Source organism: Balaenoptera ricei, chromosome 2, assembly GCF_028023285.1.
Source record: "Balaenoptera ricei isolate mBalRic1 chromosome 2, mBalRic1.hap2, whole genome shotgun sequence".
Taxonomy (NCBI): domain Eukaryota; kingdom Metazoa; phylum Chordata; class Mammalia; order Artiodactyla; family Balaenopteridae; genus Balaenoptera; species Balaenoptera ricei.
Genome location: NC_082640.1, coordinates 112928867 through 112951803, shown reverse-complemented (window position 1 = coordinate 112951803; position 22937 = coordinate 112928867). Strand labels below are relative to the sequence as shown.

Here is a 22937-nt window from a genome sequence, read left to right as displayed (position 1 = left end):
ATGCCGTTTCTCACTGCCTTTCAAATGTTTTTCCCACGATTTGGAAATATCTATAAGTCATAAGTCTGCAGGCTGAGGATTTGAAGCAAATTCTGATTGGATTGCATCATTTTAATCAGGGACTATGTGAATAAAACTGAATAAAAATCTTAATTGCTCATTTCCAAGTTGTCCCACTCTTTGGAGTACATAAACAATGTCATGTCTAACAGACCACAGCTTCAGCTTTACAGTGAGTGTGACTTTTAATTTTTCTCCCTCTAATTCAACTTTAGATTTATTATAAGGCTGAATTTCCATCAGGCCACAAACATTTTTCCTGGACTTGGGCGTAAGTTATAGGACAATTCCACAGTGCAAGTGAGTCAGAAGAGGGGGAATATTCCAATCTTTGCTGGTAATCTCAACTCCCCTCACCAACATTTTCAACAACATCCTCAGTACCATATGGTCTTTGAGAGTTGATCCATGTAGGTCTTTAATGACCATAACAAAGCTCCTTGGTGTCTAGAATTTTTTATTCCAGATGCTCCTCAGAGATCCTTCTCAGGAAATCTGAAGTCATTCTGTGCTCCCATGCCCTGCTGCGGGTATGGGACATTCTATGGCTGTAGCTAATTCTACCATCTCCAGCCATACTCAAGTACATAGGAACGAATACACTCTCCCAGAAGCCTCAGACCAGGAACTTTGAGTTCTACGCAGCCTTACTCAAAAATGGGAGCATAAGCCTTCTCTGACCTGAGCCCCTGCAAGTGTGTAGGCTTTTTGTTTCAAACAGTTCTCACCTTCTGGCTCTAGTCCTTCCATCCACTCATCAAATGTATCCTTATCTAATCCACCAGTGGGGTAGCAGTTGAGGGTGGAGATGGGGTGGGAGATCTGTAATGAAAATAACTCATGACTTACAACTTTTTTAAAGTAGTTGCTTAAGACTCCTTTCTTTTGCATTTCTGTTTTTCCATACTTGTTTAGAGTAATGAATATCCAACACCTTGCATAACTACATAGGGTAAGAGCAAGGGGGACTAAGGACAGTGAGGGGATATCTCAGTTATCATATTAAAATACTGTTGTCATATATAAGAGCATCATAATACGAACCCTATTGAGGAAATTTTTGGTATAAAACTAGAATACAAAGAGAAGACTGGAAAATATTTCAAACAGTCATTCAGACCAAATTGTGTCTTTAATTTCCCTTCAGGGTCAATTATTTTCAGAATCATAAAAATGTTTCCCTCTGTTAACTCTTAATTCTCATTTTCATCTGGAAAGCAAACAGAACTGCTGTGCCCTGCAGCCTAAGCTCTGCATCAGGCAGTGCTGGGGCCCCATCAGGTTTGGGTACTGACTGCAGGTGCCTGGGGAGCACTGTGTGCTCACTGCACAGAGGTAGGTGGCTGAGTCGCTGGGCTGGGAATCTCTCATGAGCAGGGAGACGTACTGCTTGGCTTTATTGACCTGGGCTGTATATCTTCCTTCCTCTTTGTCTTTATTCAAGCTTCCGTACAGGAGCAACTCAGGGCCTTTGCTGGGGTACTGTCTGTACCATGAGAAGTAATTAGAAGTGCTGTCAGTATAAGTGCAGTTGAGAGAGGCGACGGCTCCCTCTGGAACCTGCAGAGATGCAGGACTCTGCTCCACTCCCTTCTGTTGGCTCCTCATCCCTGTGCAGAGACACAACGAATGGTCAGTGGAAGAAGATTGGCTGGGTAATGGATGCTTCCTCTGCAGAATGTAAGTCATCTTTCCACAGGCCTCCCACCTCTACCTTCCCTTATTTAAGGGGAATAACATCATGTTTCTATCCAGGGGCCTACAATACAGAATGACTCCAAATACTTTACTTTAGGTTCCCATAGAAATGCCCCAAACTCACACGTTAACTGAAGCCACAGGATCACCAGTAACACTCTTGAGGATTTCATCATTCTTTCCGCCCCTGGTTCACTGAGGATTCAAATTTTAAACCCTAAAAAAAAAAAAGAGTCGAACCCAGACATTTCTAATTCTCCTGCCTTAGAAATCATAAAAAGAATCTGTTCTACCAATGAAAAGAAGAGATTCTTTTCACTACCCCTGCTACACCACTGAGCTCTTCCTCTCATATACCTCTCTCTCTCTCTTTATCTCTCTCTCTCTCTCTCACACACACACACACACACACACACACACACACACACTCACACACAGAGGAATACATGAGAGCTCTCCTCAGAGTCTCTGAGAAGACACTGCCATCTTGTGGACTCAAGACAGTGATCGAAGAAATATTGAAAACATAGACCCTTATTATGTGAACTGAGGAAAGTAAAAATATGCCACTTTAGTTAAATTAAAAATTTCAGAAGCATATGTTCCAAGTCAATGTGTGTGGGGAGAGCTTGATGTGGATGTGTATGTGTTTTTTTGTTTGTTTGTTTGTTTTAATTTTATTTATTTATGGCTGTGTTGGGTCTTCATTTCTGTGAGAGGGCTTTCTCTAGTTGTGGCAAGTGGGGGCCACTCTTCATCACTGTGCACGGGCCTTTCACTATCGCGGCCTATCTTGTTGCGGAGCACAGGCTCCAGTAGCGCGGGCTCAGTAATTGTGGCTCACGGGCCCAGTTGCTCCGTGGCATGTAGAATTTTCCCAGACCAGGGCTCGAGCCCGTGTCCCCTGCATTGGCAGGCGGAATCTCAACCACTGAGCCACCAGGGAAGCCCGATGTGGATGTGTTTTGCATCAAATGGCAATGCTTCTGTGAGCAAAAGCACTTATATCGAATGACCAATCCCTCACACTAAAAAACCAGTCCTGAAGTATTCTATGATATGATAGAAGTCTGGGTGAGGCTCTTGTGAATCAAGAAGAATTTAGTATTGTGTAGCTGTTCTCCACATCAGGCCAGACACATGCTATCTCATTTCTCCACATCCAATTTTTAAAGAAATCTATTCTAACTCAAAAGAATCCTTTGAAGACACAATGGCCTAAAATCTGACTGATGAAACATGTTTCCATCTCACAACCTGGGCATATTTTTAAAAAGGTCAAGGACTAGAAGAGATCGGGCTTCTTCATTCCGTTTTGCACCAATGGCACATCTGTGTGGAAACAGTGCTTACTTGGGTTGGAAGTAGTAGATGGACCTGCCTTCAGTGCCTAGAGTGTAAATGAAACCCAATGCACCTGTTCATGTGTCTAATTCCTCTTCTTTCCTCTTCTTGTCCACAGCACTGGCATTCAGGAATCAATCTCCAAAGTTATGGGTCTGGTATCCCTCTCTCTGTCTTTCCATCCTACCTTAACCAGAAAAGCAGATTTATCAGAGGACAAGAAGCGTAATTGGGTCTAACAGAGAAACAAGCACAGACAACTACTCTTCCTTCTTGTTTCACCACCTGCCTCATGTCCTTGTAGAAGCTGGTGGCTAGAGACCAGCAATGCAGCAGGTCCGTTTCTGCTTGAGAACCAGGTAAACAGTATCCATCAAAGATGGACTGGTCATGTCCTTGCCATGCCCACCGACAACTGTGTAGGAAGTAGGATGAGAGAGAAGATGCTAATAATGAAATCCTTTTCTCTACGAGAACATTGCCTTGGACAGAAATCACACAGCCATTTCTCACTTTCTCCTCACCCTAGAATCCTATTATACTTATGTCAGTAATTTGACAATGTCCCACAGGTGTCTTAGGCTCTGTTCATTTTTCTTCCTTCTTCTTTCTTTCTGCTCTCTGACTGGATAATTTCAATTGACCTATCTTCAAGTTCTTTCTCCTGCCCATTCAAATCTACTGTTGAATCCCTCTAGTGAATTTTTTCTTAGAAAATGTTCTCTGTGTAACAGCTTCTCTGCCCTGAGAGAGTTCTGAGTTATGGGAAATATAGGCAAGTCCTTTGCCTTAGTCCTTCACGAGCCCCCCAACAGGTCAAAGCAATCAAGTTTTATTCTTTGATGACAAAGTGCTCTTCTCCCTCCACCACCAGGAACCCACACTGGGAGCGCAGGCGGCCATCTAAAAGCTGTCACGGATCAGTGATGAGAAGATGGAACAAGCGTTACGTTAAAATACCACAAGCTTCCCTACCAGGTTTCCGTTACCTTTTCCTTAAATATTTGCTTGGTTGCTGCAGACCTTTCTGTGGTGTTTGGCCAGAGTGTGCTGATTAATGTCTTAAAGTTTTATATCTTTCTAGGCTGTCCTCTTCCTGGTCCTTTGTCTAGAGAGAAGACTTTTCATGGACTTTTTTGTCTGCACCTGTTGGCATTTCCAGGTTCCTGGCTTCTCCAGGACTCACTTGGGTTCTATGAGGCAAAAGAAAACTCAGGGAACTCACTGCTCTATCATTCCTCAGGCCCCAAGTTCCTAGCTACTCTAGATTTTTCTCTCCAGATTCTTACGTTTTGTTTGTTCATGTGGTCCAAAGTTTTAGCTGTACTTAACAGGTTGAGTAGAAAAAAATACACGTATTCTAACTTGCCAGAAGTGGAAAGCATAATGCTTCTTTCTTTCCCTGAAGGGCGAACCTCTGACCAGCTTGGTTAATACACCTTACTGGTAGTAGCCCAGTCAAAATGGCATTAAAATTTCATTCTTGTGTAGCCATCTAGAAAAAATGGCTGCTCCTAGATCATGGATAAATGACTATCCATGATAATGATTGATCATTGGATAAATGTGGTCTTAGATCATGAAGATAACCACCATTTATGCGAGTACACTGCTCTAAGAATTCCTTACAGTGGCCCAGCAGGCCCAAGGTGGTGAATATAATTGGTCTCTGTAAATGGCATGAAAATATCCCTGTCCTTCTTGTTCTTTATCCTCCTATACAAAAGTTTTGAGTGTGATTAGGAAATGACTAGAAAAAATGACAAAATTATAGTGACTAGAGTGGTCACACCAGTTTTGTGGTGGTGGAAAAAGAACAACAGCCCTGGTACCAAGGAAGGGAGAAACGTAGACTCTGGAAGGTTTGTGTTTGTGGCAGGGAGGGGGATTAATGCCATCTTTGTATGCTAGACCCAGCACTGCAGCCTATCAGAACAACCATATGGTCTGTGAAAACAGAAAATCTCATATGAATACGGCTTGTCCTGGACTATTCTGCTGTGCTTGACACCATCAATGGAAGCTGCTCAGCTTGGATTACTATCCCTGTAGGTATCCAAACCTATAAATCAGCACAACCTTGTTTCAGTATGACTGGTACAAACATATATGTTTCTAATGTCTAAGCATCCTGATTTATGCCTCACGAATGACACTGCTCATATAGCTTAACCCAAGTGAAGTAATGATGATTCTAATTTAGCTTAACAATGAATTCAAAACTGGATCGGGGACTTCCCTTGTGGGGCAGGTATTAAGAATCTGCCTGCCAAAGCAGGAGACACAGTTTCAAGCCCTGTTCCAGGAAGATCCCACATGCCACGGAGCAACTAAGCCCACGAGCCACGATTACTGAGCCTGCGCTCTAGAGCCTGTGAGCCACAACTATTGAGCCCACCTGCTGCAACTACCAAAGCCCACGTGCCTAGAGCCCATGCTCTGTAACAAGAGAAGCCACTGCAGTGAGAAGCCCACACACTGCAATGAAGAGTATCCCCCCGCTCGCTGCAACTAGAGAAAGCCCGCGCAGCAGTGAAGACCCAACGCAGCCATAAATGAATAAGTAAGTAAGTAAATAAATAAATAAATAAATAAATAAATAATATTTATGTTTAAAATATCTAGTCTCCTATAAAACGTTTCTACTAAGGCTAATTATTTGAATATGTTCCCTAAGGAGACTTTCTTTCACAGTCATTTGAAATCAAACTTTCACATGTGCTCATAACTATTTGACTTGAAGTTCCTTTTATATTTTCCAAAGTCTTTTGGACATGTCGTTTTTTTCTTTTAGATTTTTCACTGTGAGGTCACTAGCCTTCAATTTGACCCAGTTCATTGAGATTACACTTGACAAAGTGAGGTCACTTGATTGAGGACAGGCTGAGACGCTGAGTGGATCTAATTATTTAACAGAGCCCACTGAGCCTGAGAAGGCCAGAATCTGAGTCTGCAGGTAAGGGCCAGAGAGAACTGAATTATACCACATACCAAGCAAGGAGAACATACACAGAGCTGAGAGTTACAAGGGTGGGAATGACAAGAAGGTAAAAGGGAAAAAAACAGAGAAGGGCCAAGCAACATTTATTCAGTAGATATTTCTCAACTAACTACTATGGGCCAGTCACTATTCTAGGCACTAAAGGTAAAGCCATGAGCAAAATAAACAAATTCACTGACCTCACAGAACTTCTACTCTAATTGGAGTTAAAAGCAATGAACACATTGACATGTAAGTGTCAACAATATAATGTGTACATTATGGTTACTACCATAAGGGAAATGACCAGGGTGTTGTGATAGACTTAAGAAGAGGTTTACAGATGGCTACATTAGTCAGGAAGATCAGCAGAAGTCAGATGCGTTTCTCTACAGTAGTGATATCAGAGCTGATACCTGAAGGATGAAAATGAGTCAGGCTCACCAAGATTAGGGGGAAGAAAATTGCGGATGCATGAAAGAATAAGACCCAGTGTGGGACAGGACACGACAAGTTTAGAAAATTGAAAGGAGATCAGTGTTGTGGCTGCACAGGGAAAGAGAGTTGAGAGCTGAGACTGAAGGGTCAGGTGAGATTCAAATGATGCAGAACCTTGTATATCACAGCCAAGAGTTTCTATTTTACTCTAGGAGAATTAGAAATCCACTGCAGCATTTAGGCAAATAGCAACAACCTTTGATTTACACTTAAAAAAATCACTCTTGCTACCAGTTAGATTAGTGCTTCTCAAACTTCAAAGTGATTGAAACACCTGGGGATTTGTTAAAATGAAGATTCAAACTCAGGGAGTCTGGAATAGAGCCTGGGATTCTGCACAAGTTCAAATATTGCTGGTCCTCATGTTGAATATCAAAACTGTGGGTAACACATTGCCTGGAGAGAAAAGAGACCACCTGGAAGGTAACCTGGATCAGAACAGTGTTGTTCAAACTGTGTTTAATATTATCTTATTTTATGAAAGGATATGAGTTCTTGTTCTGTGTTTTCTAATCTTATTTTATTTATTTTTTAATGACAAAATGTGTAATGACAAAAACCTTACAGGTTAACATAAAATAAAATTAAAACACTGTGAAAATTTTCACTTAGTAAAATGGAAACAAATATATAATAATAATATCCATACTTGGTATAGTATTGGAACATCAGCAGCCTCAAGTTGCTATTGAAGCCATGGCTTGGTGAAAAATTTCTTCATGGAAACCAGACATTCAGTGTCATGTGTTTTCCCTTAACCAAGCAATTTCACTTCCATTGAAACTACAGCTTTAATGATGTTCATAAAAATATTGTCTATAATATTGGATAATTGGAAAAAATACTAAAAAGTGATTCATTTCTAGAAGTACATCTAAATAATGGAAACTAGGCAATCAGTTAAAATTATGCCCTTAAAATATGTTTCCTGGCATGACAACACGTACAATACATGTTGAGAAAAACAAATATGTTAATAAATACCAAGTACATTATAATCCCCTTTCATGGAACATTTAGCTGTATAATATGTGAGCTAAAAAATTTGAAAACTAGCAATACTTATAATTTTTAGGTCATGAAGTTATGGGAATGTTCTATTTTTAAGCTTGTTTATATCTTCTACTTTATTTAAAATTAATATGTATAATTAAGTAATAAAATTTTAATTTAACTTAAATTTAAAATACAAGGCTCTTTCCTTCCAACTCTGGATCCTTTTTGCATCTTTCTTGGAAGAAGCAATTGACGAGAGGTCAGAGTGTCTGGGTTCTGCTACCAGCTTCCATTTGGCTATAAGTCATGCTTTAAGTAAGCCATTCAAATCCTGCTCATCCAAATTCTTTTAACGTATTAAATGAAGGGCATGGGCTGAATCAGTAATTCTTAAAGTGCGATTGATACAGGAGGTCATGGTAGGCAGTACATAGATGAAAATTTTAATTGTGACCTATGTGGTGTTATTTTAATTTGCAATAGACATCAAATATATGGTTTCACACACAGTATGCATTCAAACAAGGATAACTTTTTGCGTAGTCATTTTTAAAGTCTATTTAATATAAAAACCAACTTAATATTAAATTAGTAAATAGTGGTATAAGTGGTACACAGATACAGCAAATATCATGAAGACCGTGAACCAATGAGCAAGACACTACTGCTGAGGGCTCAACATGGTGAAAACTTGCTTCCTGGACTGGGAGCCTGGGCACACAGGGCTCTGCCCTCTGACCTGAAGGATAGACAGTGGAAGGAATCTGGGCTAACAGGCTCAAGATGAGCACAGTGTGCACTGAGGAACGAACATTCAATAGGAACAAAAGGAAATTTAATTCAATATAAATTCGGATTCATCACATAAAGGAGTGGTATATTATCCTTTATTTCCGCTTGGAGACAGAGATTTTAAGAAAATTCCCTCTGTAGATAAAGAAAACACCTTCACCCCACCCTTAAGGCTAGAACCCCGTCAAGAGGCCCAGCTGCCAGCTGTGGGACAGGCTGCAGGCGCTAGGAGAGCACTGCCGCAAAGCACAAAAGTAGGTGGCTGAAGCTCCAGGGTGGGAGGCTGAGAGATGCAAAACACTGTAAAACTTCTCTTTTCCAAGCAGTTCTTTAAAATTCTAGTCTGCCTGCTCTTTCTGCCTTGATTGAATTAAAGTCAAAGGTACAAGTCCTTTCCCAGGCTTCTGCCTGAACCAATGGAAGTGGCAAACTGTTTTCTTCTGAGAAGTACAACTAAGAACAGCATGTGTTCTCCCCTGGATACACAGGAATGAAGGACTCTGGTCCAATGTATATGGGCTGCTCACGCCTGTTGAAAGAGAGAACCACAGACAGAGGAGCTTTATTCATGGCTGATTCTTTTTTGAAAGAATTTCCTTTTCGCAATCCACCCAGGTGAGCCTAGTAATTCTAACCACCCTTCTATAACTTTCAGATTTATACAGATTAGTAGGATCCGCTCTTTTTATTCATATCTTCAAAGCCCGCCAACTCAGCACAGCTACCAAAAGAGAACCAGGCATGAACTCCCAAGGACTTCTCCATTTTTCCATTCACCAGGCTCATGAGGACTCAGGTTGGAGTCTGAGAGCCCTCAGACAGTACCAGGCCAAACAACTTGTTTATCTGCGTGCATATTCACATGTCTGCTGTCACAGGAAACTGAGAGGCTCCTCAGCTAACCAGAAATTAGATCCATGCCCCAGGGCACACACTCACACAGCCTCCTGATCTCTGAAGAGGTAATGTGGAGAGAGACTTGCACCTACTGTTTATTTCCTAGATTTTTCTCTTTCTTTTCTTTTTTTTTTTTTAAATAAATTTATAAATTTTTAATAAATTATTTATTTATTTTTGGCTGTGTTGGGTCTTCGTTTCTGTGTGAGGGCTTTCTCCAGTTGCGGCGAGCGGGGGCCACTCTTCATCGCGGTGCGCGGGCCTCTCACTGTCGCGGCCTCTCCCGTTGCAGAGCACAGGCTCCAGACGCGCAGGCTCAGTAGTTGTGGCTCACGGGCTTAAGTTGCTCCGCGGCATGTGGGATCTTCCCAGACCAGGGCTCGAACCCGTGTCCCCTGCATTGGCAGGCGGATTCCCAACCACTGCAACACCACGGAAGCCCTCTTTCTTTTCTACTTATATAAAATCCTTGAGCATCTACCATGTACAAGTTAGAAAAATTGAATAACTAAAAACGTTCCTCCTCAAGGAAAACCTAGAAGATTCTTTTCTCTCCTGTCAGTGCAAAGCACTGCTAAATGAGCTGTTGTGTATGAATTGAATTATTGACACTGTAGCTTAGGATAATCATCTTATATCCGAACCCTGCTCCATAAAGCTTGTGTGGATTCTTCTTACAATTTACATTAAATTATACAAGAAGCAAGGTATTGTTATTTTTCTGTGCATAATGTCTATAAGATAAAGAAAACAAACAAGAAGGACATTAGAGTCCTTTAAATAATTGAAGAGAGTACATTGACAGTGACACTCAAGGTAGCGAAGCAAGCAGCATCCCATGCAGGTAGGAGACAAGATCTGTCAATCAAAGGACATTCCCTCTGTGGTCTAATAGTAAGATGAAACTCTGAAGGGAAAAGACTTCCCTACCCAACTTATTTTAGCACAGAGACCACTGAAACCTCAAATTGAAATAACTAGGAAGAGAATTCTCCGGTGAAATGAGAATCTGGTCAGCTAGGGTCCTTTTCACAAGGTCAGAACAACTTCCTCCTTTCTGAAGTCTCCATTGACTTGTACCAGCTTGAAATCATTTCTCCCTTATGCTTCTATTCACTTCTTGACCCTGTCCATAGATTTTCTTTCACATGTAAGACCAAATCATATGGTCAGTTTGAAACTTTAAATGATTCAAAATATCTAATCAAGCATATGTACTCGCCTCCCTTCTTATCAAAGTTCCCACTGAGATAAAATTTACAAGTATAAACAGGATAATGCTAAATCCATAATGTGAAAATAATAAAAAGGTGAAAAATATCAACAGTTCCCATAAGATAGAAAGTAGATGTGAGCATACTGATGGGTGAGACAGAGAGGGAGAAAACACAGCCTAGAATGAACTAAGAGAAGATTTTATTGCAAATGCAAGTGAAGGAAACTTACTCCTCAGGAAGCTGTAGAGATTCTGGACTGAGAAAGAGAATAGGTATGATGTAGGGCAGGAGGGACAGAACATGGGGACAAATTGAAGGTCAATATGTGGAATAGCTATACTAGTCTCCCTCTGTACCCTCCATTCTGCTGCTGTGCTTATACCTGAGACGCATAGTAGGCCAGCCTTTACGTGGACATTTGATGTTCACTAAAGTTGAAGTAAAACACCTGGAATGCTAATATTTCCTGTGAGTAGTTGACAGAGTTAAGCCACCTTCAAACTGATATTAGGTGCAGGGGGAGGGGAAGGAACAAGTTAATAACCAGTTCTCTGCTCATTCATCCTAAAACGAAGCCTGCCAAGTAACATGGTATGTCCACATGCCCAGACTACTGGTCAAGGATCCCATTCAGGAAGAAACCTTGTGGAGAACATGGACACAATGAAATATGGAGTCCATCCTGCTACCCAGCCCTTCATTCTTAAATATAAACCAAGAACAAAGTAACACTAGTCATTTACAAGTATACATATGGTATCTCTTTCCATTCCTGGAAGCCCAGACTCTTCAACTGTGAATCATCAGAGTCCCTTATACCTGGATCCAAAGTTATGGTGGAATGTCATGCTCTATGGTCTAGTATGGGAATGTAGTATTTCGAGAATGACCAAAGGAACTAAGAGAATAATATGCTGGTGTCTTGATCACTACTCTCAGAAAATCTTGAGTCTTGGCTTTGAACAATAATTTTCATATTTATTTTGATTTTTTTTTCTCTTAAGTGGTTTACCCTACATTATTTAAATACTTCCACATTTGTAAGACCAGCTTTTTAAACCTCATTAAATGAAGAAAGAAATTAACATTTTAAATACAATAATTATAAAGTCTATCTGAAGGCAAACCATGTGATAAGAGAGCTCCATGTTCGTTGTAGACATTGCTGGTGCCCAGCTTAGATCCCCTTTTCCAGGCCAGTTTACCCAGTCCCCAGCTGTTGCAAGTGTTGATTACACTTGGCTTACAGTTGCCGTCTTCCCTAGAAAAATGATCTATGCCAATAAAGGTCACCATTCTCCAGTAGGGTATACCCCTGCTCAAATGACTGCTTTATCCTGGGGTACAGAGGTCAGCTGTCTGGCCCCCTTGATTCACGGTGGGAGGGATCAATTCTGTGGTGCTTTTCATGCTTTTCATGCTCCAGAGATCCCCATGAGGTCAAGGCTGGATCAAGAGTCCAGCTGAGCCACATCCATGCCTAGCCTTTTCCCTTCCATCTTAACTTGCTTTTCTTAAAAAATTATGGATACAGGAAACCCCAATTTAGGCTTTGCTTTTAAGGAACTCAAGACAATATGTTACCTCACTCAATCCTAAACCAATCCTGAAATATGTATAATACTACAGCCTAAAATCAAATGGCTCATTAGTGACAAAAGATATTCAAACCAGCACCAGAAACTACGTTCTTTCCAGTGGCACCAGAAGGCACACAAGAAAAGTGAGATGAGAATTTGACCATCTTGCTTCCAGCAAAATTTCATGCCGTTTCTCACTGCCTTTCAAATGTTTTTCCCACGATTTGGAAATATTTGTAAGTCATAAGTCTGCAGGCTGAGAAACTGAAGCAAATTCTGATTGGATTGCATCATTTTAGTCAGGGACTATGTGACCAAAACCGAATAAAAATCTTAATTCCTCATTTCCAAGTTGTCCCACTCTTTGGACTACAAAAACAATGTCATGTCTAACAGACCACAGCTTCAGCTTTACAGTGAGTGTGACTTTTAAATTTTTTCCCTCTAACTCAGTTTTGGATTTATTATAAGGCTGAATTTCCATCAGGCCACAAACATTTTTCCTGGACTTGGGCGTAAGTTATAGGACAATTCCACCGTGCAAGTGAGTCAGGAGAGGGGAAATATTCATATCCTTGTTGGTGTTCTCAACTCCCTCACCAACATTTTCTCAAACATCCTCAGTACCATATGGTCTTTGACAGTTGATCCATGGAGGTCTTTAATCACCATAACAAAGCTCCTTGGTGTCTAGAATTTTTTATTCCAGATGCTCCTCAGAGATCCTTCTCAGGAAATCTGAAGTCATTCTGTGCTCCCATGTCCTGCTGTGGGTATGGGACATTCCATGGCTGTAGCTAATTCTACCATCTCCAGCCATACTCAAGTACATAGGAACCAACACACTCTCCCACAAGACTCAAGCCAGGAAATTTGAGTTCTACTCAGCCTTACTCAAAAATGGTAACATAAGCCTTCTCTGACCTGAGCCCCTGCAAGTGTGTAGGCTTTTTGTTTCAAACAGTTCTCACCTTCTGGCTCTAGTCCTTCCATCCACTCATCAAATGTATCCTTATCTAATCCACCAGTGGGGTAGCAGTTGAGGGTGGAGATGGGGTGGGAGATCTATAACGAAAATAACTCATGACTTACAACTTTTTTAAAGTAGTTGCTTAAGACTCCTTTCTTTTGCATTTCTGTTTTTCCATACTTGTTTAAAGTAATGAATATCAAACACCTTGAATAACTACATGGGGTAAGAGCAAGGGGGACTAAGGACAGTGAGGGGATATCTCAGTTATCATATTAAAATACTGTTGTCATATATAAGAGCATCATAATATGAACCCTATTGAGGAAATTTGTGGTATAAAACTAGAATACAAAGAGAAGACTGGAAAATATTTCAAACAGTCATTCAGACCAAATTGTGTCTTTAATTTCCCTTCAGGGTCAATTATTTTCAGAGTTATAAAAATGTTTCCCTGTGTTAACTCTTAATTCTCATTTTCATCTGGAAAGCAAACAGAACTGCTGTGCCCTGCAGCCTAAGCTCTGCATCAGGCAGTGCTGGGGCCCCATCAGGTTTGGGTACCGACTGCAGGTGCCTGGGGAGCACTGTGTGCTCACTGCACAGAGGTAGGTGGCTGAGTCGCTGGGCTGGGAGTCTCTCATGAGCAGGGAGACGTACTGCTTGGCTTTATTGACCTGGGCTGTATATCTTCCTTCCTCTTTGTCATTATTCATGTATCCGAACAGGAGCAACTCAGGACCTTTGCTGGGGTACTGTGTGTACCATGAGAAGGACTGAGGAACGCTGTCAGTATAAGTGCAGTTGAGAGAGGCGATGGCTCCCTCTGGAACATGCAGAGATGCAGGACTCTGCTCCACTCCCTTCTGTTGGCTCCTCATCCCTGTGCAGAGACACAACGAATGGTCAGTGGAAGAAGATTGGCTGGGTAATGCATGCTTCCTCTGCAGAATGTAAGTTATCTTTTCACAGGCCTCCCACCTCTACCTCCCCTTATTTAAGGGAAATAACATTCATGTTTCTATCCAGGGGCCTACAATACAGAATGACTCCAAATACTTTACTTTACGTTCCCATAGAAATGCCCCAAACTCACACGTTAACTGAAGCCACAGGATCAGCAGTAAAACTCTTGAGGATTTCATCAGTCTTTCCTCCCCTGCTTCACTGAAGATTCAAATTTTAAACCCTAAAAGAAAAATGAGTCGACCTCAGACATTTCTAATTCATCTGCCTTAGAAATCATAAAAAGAATCTGTTCTACCAATGAAAAAAAGAGATTCTTCTCACCACCCCTGCTACACCAACGAGCTCCTCCTCTCATATACCTCTCTCCCTCTCTCCCTTTCTCTTTCTCTCTGTCTCTCTCTCTCTCACACACACACACACAGAGGAATACATGAGAGCTCTCCTCAGAGTCTCTGAGAAGACACTGCCATCTTGTGGACTCAAGACAGTGATCAAAGAAATATTCAAAACATAGACCCTTATTATGTGAACTGATAAAAGTAAAAATCTGCCACTTTAGTTAAATTAAACATTTGAGAAGCATATGGTCCACGTCGATGTGTGTGGGGAGAACGTGATGTGGATGTGTATGTGTTTTACATCAAATGGCAATGCTTGTGTGAGCAAAAGCACTTACATCGACTGACCAATGCCTCACACTAAAAAACCAGTCCTGAAGTATTCTATGATATGATAGAAGTCTGGGTGAGGCTCTTGTGATTCAAGGAGAATTTAATATTGTGTAGCTGTTCTCCACATCAGGCCCAACACCTCCTATCTCATTTCTCCACCTCCAATTTTTAAAGAAATCTATTCTAACTCAAAAGAATCCTTTGAAGACACAGAGGCCTAAAATCTGACTGATGAAACAAGTTTCCAACTCACAACCTGGGCATACTTTCAACAAGGTCAAGGACTAGAAAAGATCGGGATTCTTCATTCCATTTTGCACCAATGGCACATCTGTGTGGAAACAGTGTTTACTTGGGCTGGAAGTAGTAGATGAACCTGCCTTCAGTACCTAGAGTGTAAATAAAACCCGATGCACCTGTTCATGTGTCTAATTCTTCTTATTTCCTCTTCGTGTCCACACCACTGGCATAATAATAATAATCATATCCATACTTGGTATAGTATTGGAACATCAGCAGCCTCATATGTTGCTGTTGAAGTCATGGCTTGGTGAAAAATTTCTTCATGGAAATCAGACATTCAGTGTCATGTATTTTCCCTTAACCAAGCAATTTCACTTCCATTGAAACTACAGCTTTAATGATGTTCATAAAAACATTGTCTATAATACTGGATAATTGAAAAAAATACTAAAAAGGGATTCATTTCTAGAAGTACATCTAAATAATGGAAACTAGGCAATCAGTTAAAATTATGCCCTTAAAATATGTTTCCTGGCATGACAACATCTACAATACATGTTGAGAAAAACAAATATGTTAATAAATACATTATAAGTACTTTATAATCCCCTTTCATGGAAAATTTAGCTGTATAATATGTGAGCTAAAAAATTTGAAAACTAGTAATAGTTATAATTTTTAGGTCATGAAGTTATGGGAATGTTCTATTTTTAAGCATGTTTATATCTTCTACTTTATTTAAAATCAATATGTATAATTAAGTAATAAAATTTTAATTTAACTTAAATTTAAAATACAAGACTCTTTCCTTCCTACTCTGGATTCTATTTTGCATCTTTCTTGGAAGAAGCGATTGACGAGAGGTCAGAGTGTCTGGGTTCTGCTCCCAGCTTCCATTTTGCTCTAAGTCATGCTTTAAGTAGGCCATTCAAATCCTGCTCATCCAAATTCTTTTACCCTATTAAATGAAGGCCATGGGCTGAATCAGTAATTCTTAAAGTGCGATTGATGCAGGAGGTCATGGTAGGCAGTACATAGATGAAGATTTTAATTGTTACCTATGTGGTGTTATTTTAATTTGAAATAGACATCAAATATATGGTTTCACACACAGTATGCATTCAAACAAGGAAAACTTTTTGGCGTAGTCATTTTTAAAGTCTATTTAATATAAAAACCAACTTAATATTAAATTAGTAAAAAATGGTATAAGTGGTACACAGATACAGCAAACATCATGAAGACCGTGAACCAATGAACAAGACACTACTGGTGAGGGTTCAACATGGTGAAAACTTGCTTCCTGAACTCAGAGCCTGGGCACACAGGGCTCTGCCTTCTGACCTGAGGGCTAGACAGTGGAAGGCATCTGGGCTAACAGACCCAAGATGAGCACAGTCTGCACTGAGGAACGAACATTCAATAGTAACAAAAGGAAATTTAATTCGATATAAATTCGGATTCATCACATAAAGGAGTGGTATATTATCCTCAATTTCTGTTTGGAGACAGTGATTTTAAGAAAATTCCCTCTGTAGATAAAGAAAACACCTTCACCCCACCCTTAAGGCTAGAACCCCATCAAGAGTCCCAGCTGCCAGCTGTGGGACAGGCTGCAGGCGCTAGGAGAGCACTGCCGCAAAGCACAAAAGTAGGTGGCTGAAGCTCCAGGGTGGGAGGCTGAGAGATGCAAAACACTGTAAAACTTCTCTTTTCCAAGCAGTTCTTTAAAATTCTAGTCTGCCTGCTCTTTCTGCCTTGATTGAATTAAAGTCAAAGGTACAAGTCCTTTCCCAGGCTTCTGCCTGAACCAATGGAAGTGGCAAACTGTTTTCTTCTGAGAAGTACAACTAAGAACAGCATGTGTTCTCCCCTGGATACACAGGAATGAAGGACTCTGGTCCAATGTATATGGGCTGCTCACGCCTGTTGAAAGAGAGAACCACAGACAGAGGAGCTTTATTCATGGCTGATTCTTTTTTGAAAGAATTTCCTTTTCGCAATCCACCCAGGTGAGCCTAGTAATTCTAACCACCCTTCTATAACTTTCAGATTTATACAGATTAGTAGGATCCGCTCTTTTTATTCATATCTTCAAAGCCCGCCAACTCAGCACAGCTACCAAAAGAGAACCAGGCATGAACTCCCAAGGACTTCTCCATTTTTCCATTCACCAGGCTCATGAGGACTCAGGTTGGAGTCTGAGAGCCCTCAGACAGTACCAGGCCAAACAACTTGTTTATCTGCGTGCATATTCACATGTCTGCTGTCACAGGAAACTGAGAGGCTCCTCAGCTAACCAGAAATTAGATCCATGCCCCAGGGCACACACTCACACAGCCTCCTGATCTCTGAAGAGGTAATGTGGAGAGAGACTTGCACCTACTGTTTATTTCCTAGATTTTTCTCTTTCTTTTCTTTTTTTTTTTTTAAATAAATTTATAAATTTTTAATAAATTATTTATTTATTTTTGGCTGTGTTGGGTCTTCGTTTCTGTGTGAGGGCTTTCTCCAGTTGCGGCGAGCGGGGGCCACTCTTCATCGCGGTGCGCGGGCCTCTCACTGTCGCGGCCTCTCCCGTTGCAGAGCACAGGCTCCAGACGCGCAGGCTCAGTAGTTGTGGCTCACGGGCTTAAGTTGCTCCGCGGCATGTGGGATCTTCCCAGACCAGGGCTCGAACCCGTGTCCCCTGCATTGGCAGGCGGATTCCCAACCACTGCAACACCAGGGAAGCCCTCTTTCTTTTCTACTTATATAAAATCCTTGAGCATCTACCATGTACAAGTTAGAAAAATTGAATAACTAAAAACGTTCCTCCTCAAGGAAAACCTAGAAGATTCTTTTCTCTCCTGTCAGTGCAAAGCACTGCTAAATGAGCTGTTGTGTATGAATTGAATTATTGACACTGTAGCTTAGGATAATCATCTTATATCCGAACCCTGCTCCATAAAGCTTGTGTGGATTCTTCTTACAATTTACATTAAATTATACAAGAAGCAAGGTATTGTTATTTTTCTGTGCATAATGTCTATAAGATAAAGAAAACAAACAAGAAGGACATTAGAGTCCTTTAAATAATTGAAGAGAGTACATTGACAGTGACACTCAAGGTAGCGAAGCAAGCAGCGTCCCATGCAGGTAGGAGACAAGATCTGTCAATCAAAGGACATTCCCTCTGTGGTCTAATAGTAAGATGAAACTCTGAAGGGAAAAGACTTCCCTACCCAACTTATTTTAGCACACAGACCACTGAAACCTCAAATTGAAATAATTAAGAAGAGAATTGTCCGGTAAAATGAGAATCTGGCCAGCTGGGGTCCTTTTCACAAGGTCAGAACAACTTCCTCCTTTCTGAATACTCCATTGACTTGAACCAGCTTGAAATCAGTTCTCCCTCGTGCTTCTATTCACTTCTTGACCCAGTCGATAGATTTTCTGTCACATGTAAGACCAAATCATATGGTCAGTTCGAAACTTTAAATGATTCAAAATATCTAATCAAGCATATGTACTCGCCTCCCTTCTTATCAAAGTTCCCACTGAGGGCTTCCCTGGTGCGCAGTGGTTAGGAATCCGCCTGCCAATGCAAGGGACACGGGTTCGTGCCCTGGTCCGGGAAGATCCCACATGTCGCGGAGCGGCTAGGCCCGTGAGCCACAACTACTGAGCCTGCGCTTCTGAAGCCTGTGCTCCGCAACGGGAGAGGCCGCGACAGTGAGAGGCCCGAGCACCGGGATGAAGAGTGGCCCCCGCTCGCCACAACTGGAGAAAGCCCTTGCACAGAAATGAAGACCAAATGCAGCCAAAAATTAAAAAAAAAAAAACTTCCCACTGAGATAAAATTTACAAGTATAAACAGGATAATGCTAAATCCATAATGTGAAAATAATAAAAAGGTGAAAAATATCAACAGTTCCCATAAGATAGAAAGTAGATGTGAGCATACTGATGGGTGAGACAGAGAGGGAGAAAACACAGCCTAGAATGAGCTAAGAGAAGATTTTATTGGAAATGCAAGTGAAGGAAACTTACTCCTCAGGAACCTGTAGAGATTCTGGACTGAGAAAGAGAATAGGTATGATGTAGGGCAGGAGGGACACAACATGGGGGTAAATTGAAGGTCAATATGTGGAATAGCTATACTAGTCTCCCTCTGTACCCTCCATTCTGCTGCTGAGCTTATACGTGAGAATCATAGTAGGCCAGCCTGTACATGGGAATTTGATGTTCACTAAAGTTGAAGTAAAACACCTGGAATGCTAATTTTTCCTGTGAGTAGTTGACAGAGTTAAGCCACCTTCAAACTGATATTAGGTGCAAGGGGAGGGGAAGGAACAAGTTAATAACCAGTTCTCTGCTCAGTCATCCTAAAAAGAAGCCTGCCAAGTAACATGGTAAGTCCACATGCCCAGACTACTGGTCAAGCATCCCATTCAGGAAGAAACCTTGTGGAGAACATGGACACAATGAAATATGGAGTCCATCCTGCTACCCAGCCCTTCATTCTTAAATATAAACCAAGAACAAAGTAACACTAGTCATTTATAAGTATAGATATGGTATCTCTTTCCATTCCTGGAAGCCCAGCGTCTTCAACTGTGAATCATCAGAGTCCCTTATACCTGGATCCAAAGTTATGGCGGAATGTCATGCGCTGCGGTCTAGTATGGGAATGTAGTATTTCGAGAATGACCAAAGGAACTAAGAGAATAATATGCTGGTGTCTTGGTCACTACCCTCAAAAAATCTCGAGTCTTGGCTTTGAATAATAATTTTCACATTTATTTAGTTTTTCTTCTCTGAAGTGGTTTACACTACATTATTTCAATATTTCCCGACTTGTAAGACCAGCGTTTTAAACCTCATTAAATGAAGAAAGAAATTAACATTTTAAATACAATAATTATAAAGTCTATCTGAATGTGAACCATGTGATAAGAGAGTTCCATGTTAGTTGTAGACATTGCTGGTGCCCAGCCTAGATCCCCTTTTCCAGGCCAGTGTACCCGGTCCCCAGCTGTTGCAAGTGTTGGCTACACTTGGCTCACACTTGCCCTCTTCCCCAGAAAACTGATCTATGCCAATAAAGGTCACCATTCTCCAGTAGGGTATACCCCTGCTCAAATGACTGCTTTATTCTGGGGTACAGAGGTCAGCTGTCTGGCCCCCTTGATTCACGGTGGGAGGGATAAATTCTGTGGTGCTTTTCATGCTTTTCATGCTCCAGAGGTCCCCATGAGCTCAGGCTGGATCAAGAGTCCAGCTGAGCCACATCCATGCCTAGCCTTTTCCTTTCCATCTTAACTTGCTTTTCTCAAAAAATTATGGATACAGGAAACCCCAATTTAGACTTTGCTTTTAATGAACTCAAGACAATATGTTACCTCCTTTAATCCTAACCAATCCTGAAATATGTATAATAGTATAGCCTAATAGCAAATGGCTCATTAGTGACAAAAGATATTCAAACCAGCACCAGAAACTAGGTTCTTTCCAGTGGCACCAGAAGGCGCACAAGAAAAGCGGGATGAGAATTTGACCATCTTGCTTACAGCACAACTTCATGCCGTTTCTCACTGCCTTTCAAATGTTTTTTCCACGATTTGGAAATATTTGTAAGTCATAAGTCTGCAGGCTGACAATTTGAAGCAAATTCTGATTGGATTGCATCATTTTAGTCAGTGACTATGGGAACAAAACCGAATAAAAATCTTAATTGCTCATTTCCAAGTTGTCCCACTCTTTGGAGTACATAAACAATGTCATGTCTAACAGACCACAGCTTCAGCTTTACAGTGAGTGTGACTTTTATTTTTTTTCCCTCTAATTCAACTTTAGATTTATTATAAGGCTGAATTTCCATCAGGCCTCAATCATTTTTCCCGGACTTGGGCGTAAGTTATAGGACAATTCCACAGTGCAATTGAGTCAGGAGAGGGGGAATATTCATATCCTTGTTGGTGTTCTCAACACCCCTCATCAACATTTTATTAAACATCCTCATTACCATATGGTGTTTGACAGTTGACCCATGTAGGTCTTTAATCACCATAACAAAGCTCCTTGGTGTCTAGAATTTTTTATTCCAGATGCTCCTCAGAGATCCTTCTCAGGAAATCTGAAGTCATTCTGTGCTCCCATGCCCTGCTGTGGGTATGGGACATTCTATGGCTGTAGCTAATTCTACCATCTCCAGCCATACTCAAGTACATAGGAACCAACACACTCTCCCACAAGCCTCAAGCCAGGAACTTTGAGTTCTACGCAGCCTTACTCAAAAATGGTAACATAAGCCTTCTCTAATCTGAGCCCCTGCAAGTGTCTAGGCTTTTTGTTTCAACCAGTTCTCACCTTCTGGCTCTAGTCCTTCCATCCACTCATCAAATGTATCCTTATCTAATCCACCAGTGGGGTAGCAGTTGAGGGTGGAGATGGGGTGGGGCATCTGTAACGAAAATAACTCATGACTTACAACTTTTTTAAAGTAGTTGCTTAAGACTCCTTTCTTTGGCATTTCTGTTTTTCCATACTTGTTTAGAGTAATGAATATCCAACACCTTGCATAACTAAATGGAGAAAGAGCAAGGGGGACTAAGGACAGTGAGGGGATATCTCAGTTATCATATTAAAATACTGTTGTCATATATAAGAGCATCATAATACAAACCCCATTGAGGAAATTTGTGGTATAAAACTAGAGTACAAAGAGAAGACTGGAAAATATTTCAAACAGTCATTCAGACCAAATTGTGTCTTTAATTTCCCTTCAGGGTCAATTATTTTCAGCATTATAAAAATGTTTCCCTCTGTTAACTCTTAATTCTCATTTTCATCTGGAAAGCAAACAGAACTGCTGTGCCCTGCAGCCTAAGCTCTGCATCAGGCAGTGCTGGGGCCCCATCAGGTTTGGGTACCGACTGCAGGTGCCTGGGGAGCACTGTGTGCTCACTGCACAGAGGTAGGTGGCTGAGTCGCTGGGCTGGGAGTCTCTCATGAGCAGGGAGACGTACTGCTTGGCTTTATTGACCTGGGCTGTATATCTTCCTTCCTCTTTGTCTTTATTCAAGCTTCCGTACAGGAGCAACTCAGGGCCTTTGCTGGGGTACTGTCTGTACCATGAGAAGTAATCAGAAGTGCTGTCAGTATAAGTGCAGTTGAGAGAGGCGACGGCTCCCTCTGGAACATGCAGAGATGCAGGACTCTGCTCCACTCCCTTCTGTTGGCTCCTCATCCCTGTGCAGAGACACAACGAATGGTCAGTGGAAGAAGATTGGCTGGGTAATGCATGCTTCCTCTGCAGAATGTAAGTCATCTTTCCACAGGCCTCCCACCTCTACCTTCCCTTATTTAAGGGGAATAACATCATGTTTCTATCCAGGGGCCTACAATACAGAATGACTCCAAATACTTTACTTTAGGTTCCCATAGAAATGCCCCAAACTCACACGTTAACTGAAGCCACAGGATCACCAGTAAAACTCTTGAGGATTTCATCATTCTTTCCTCCCCTGGTTCACTGAGGATTCAAATTTTAAACCCTAAAAAAAAAAGGGTCGAACTCAGACATTTCTAATTCTTCTGCCATAAAAATCATAAAAAGAATCTGTTCTGCCAATGAAAACAAGAGATTCTTTTCACCACCCCTGCTACACCACCGAGCTCCTCCTCTCATATACCTCTCTCTCTCTCTCTCTCTCTCTCTCTCTCACACACACACACACACACACACACACACACACACGGAGCAATACATGAGAGCTTTCTTCAGAGTTTCTGAGAAGACACTGCCATCTTGTGGACTCAAGACATTGATCAAAGAAATATTCAAAACAGAGACCCTTATTATGTGAACTGATGAAAGTAAAAATCTGCCACTTCAGTTAAATTTAAAATTTGAGAAGCATATGGTCCAAGTCAATGTGTGTGGGGAGACCTTGATGTGGATGTGGATGTGTTTTACATCAAATGGCAATGCTTGTGTGAACAAAAGCACTTATATCAAGTGACCAATCCCTCACACTA

At 41.2% G+C, this 22937-nt stretch overlaps 3 gene segments (V, D, J or C); all 3 read right to left on the bottom strand.

Moving 5' to 3' along the window:
- Positions 1 to 1266: 1266 nt before the first annotated feature.
- LOC132360118 (T cell receptor alpha variable 12-2-like) lies at positions 1267 to 1955 on the bottom strand. The segment is given in 2 exon segments: positions 1267 to 1670; positions 1883 to 1955. Coding segments are annotated over 2 exon segments (456 nt in total).
- Positions 1956 to 13511: 11556 nt separating this feature from the next.
- On the bottom strand, positions 13512 to 14201 carry LOC132360117 (T cell receptor alpha variable 12-2-like). The segment is given in 2 exon segments: positions 13512 to 13915; positions 14129 to 14201. Coding segments are annotated over 2 exon segments (453 nt in total).
- A 7543-nt stretch (positions 14202 to 21744) lies between these two features.
- On the bottom strand, positions 21745 to 22419 carry LOC132360116 (T cell receptor alpha variable 12-2-like). The segment is given in 2 exon segments: positions 21745 to 22148; positions 22361 to 22419. Coding segments are annotated over 2 exon segments (456 nt in total).
- Between the last annotated feature and the right edge of the window lie 518 nt (positions 22420 to 22937).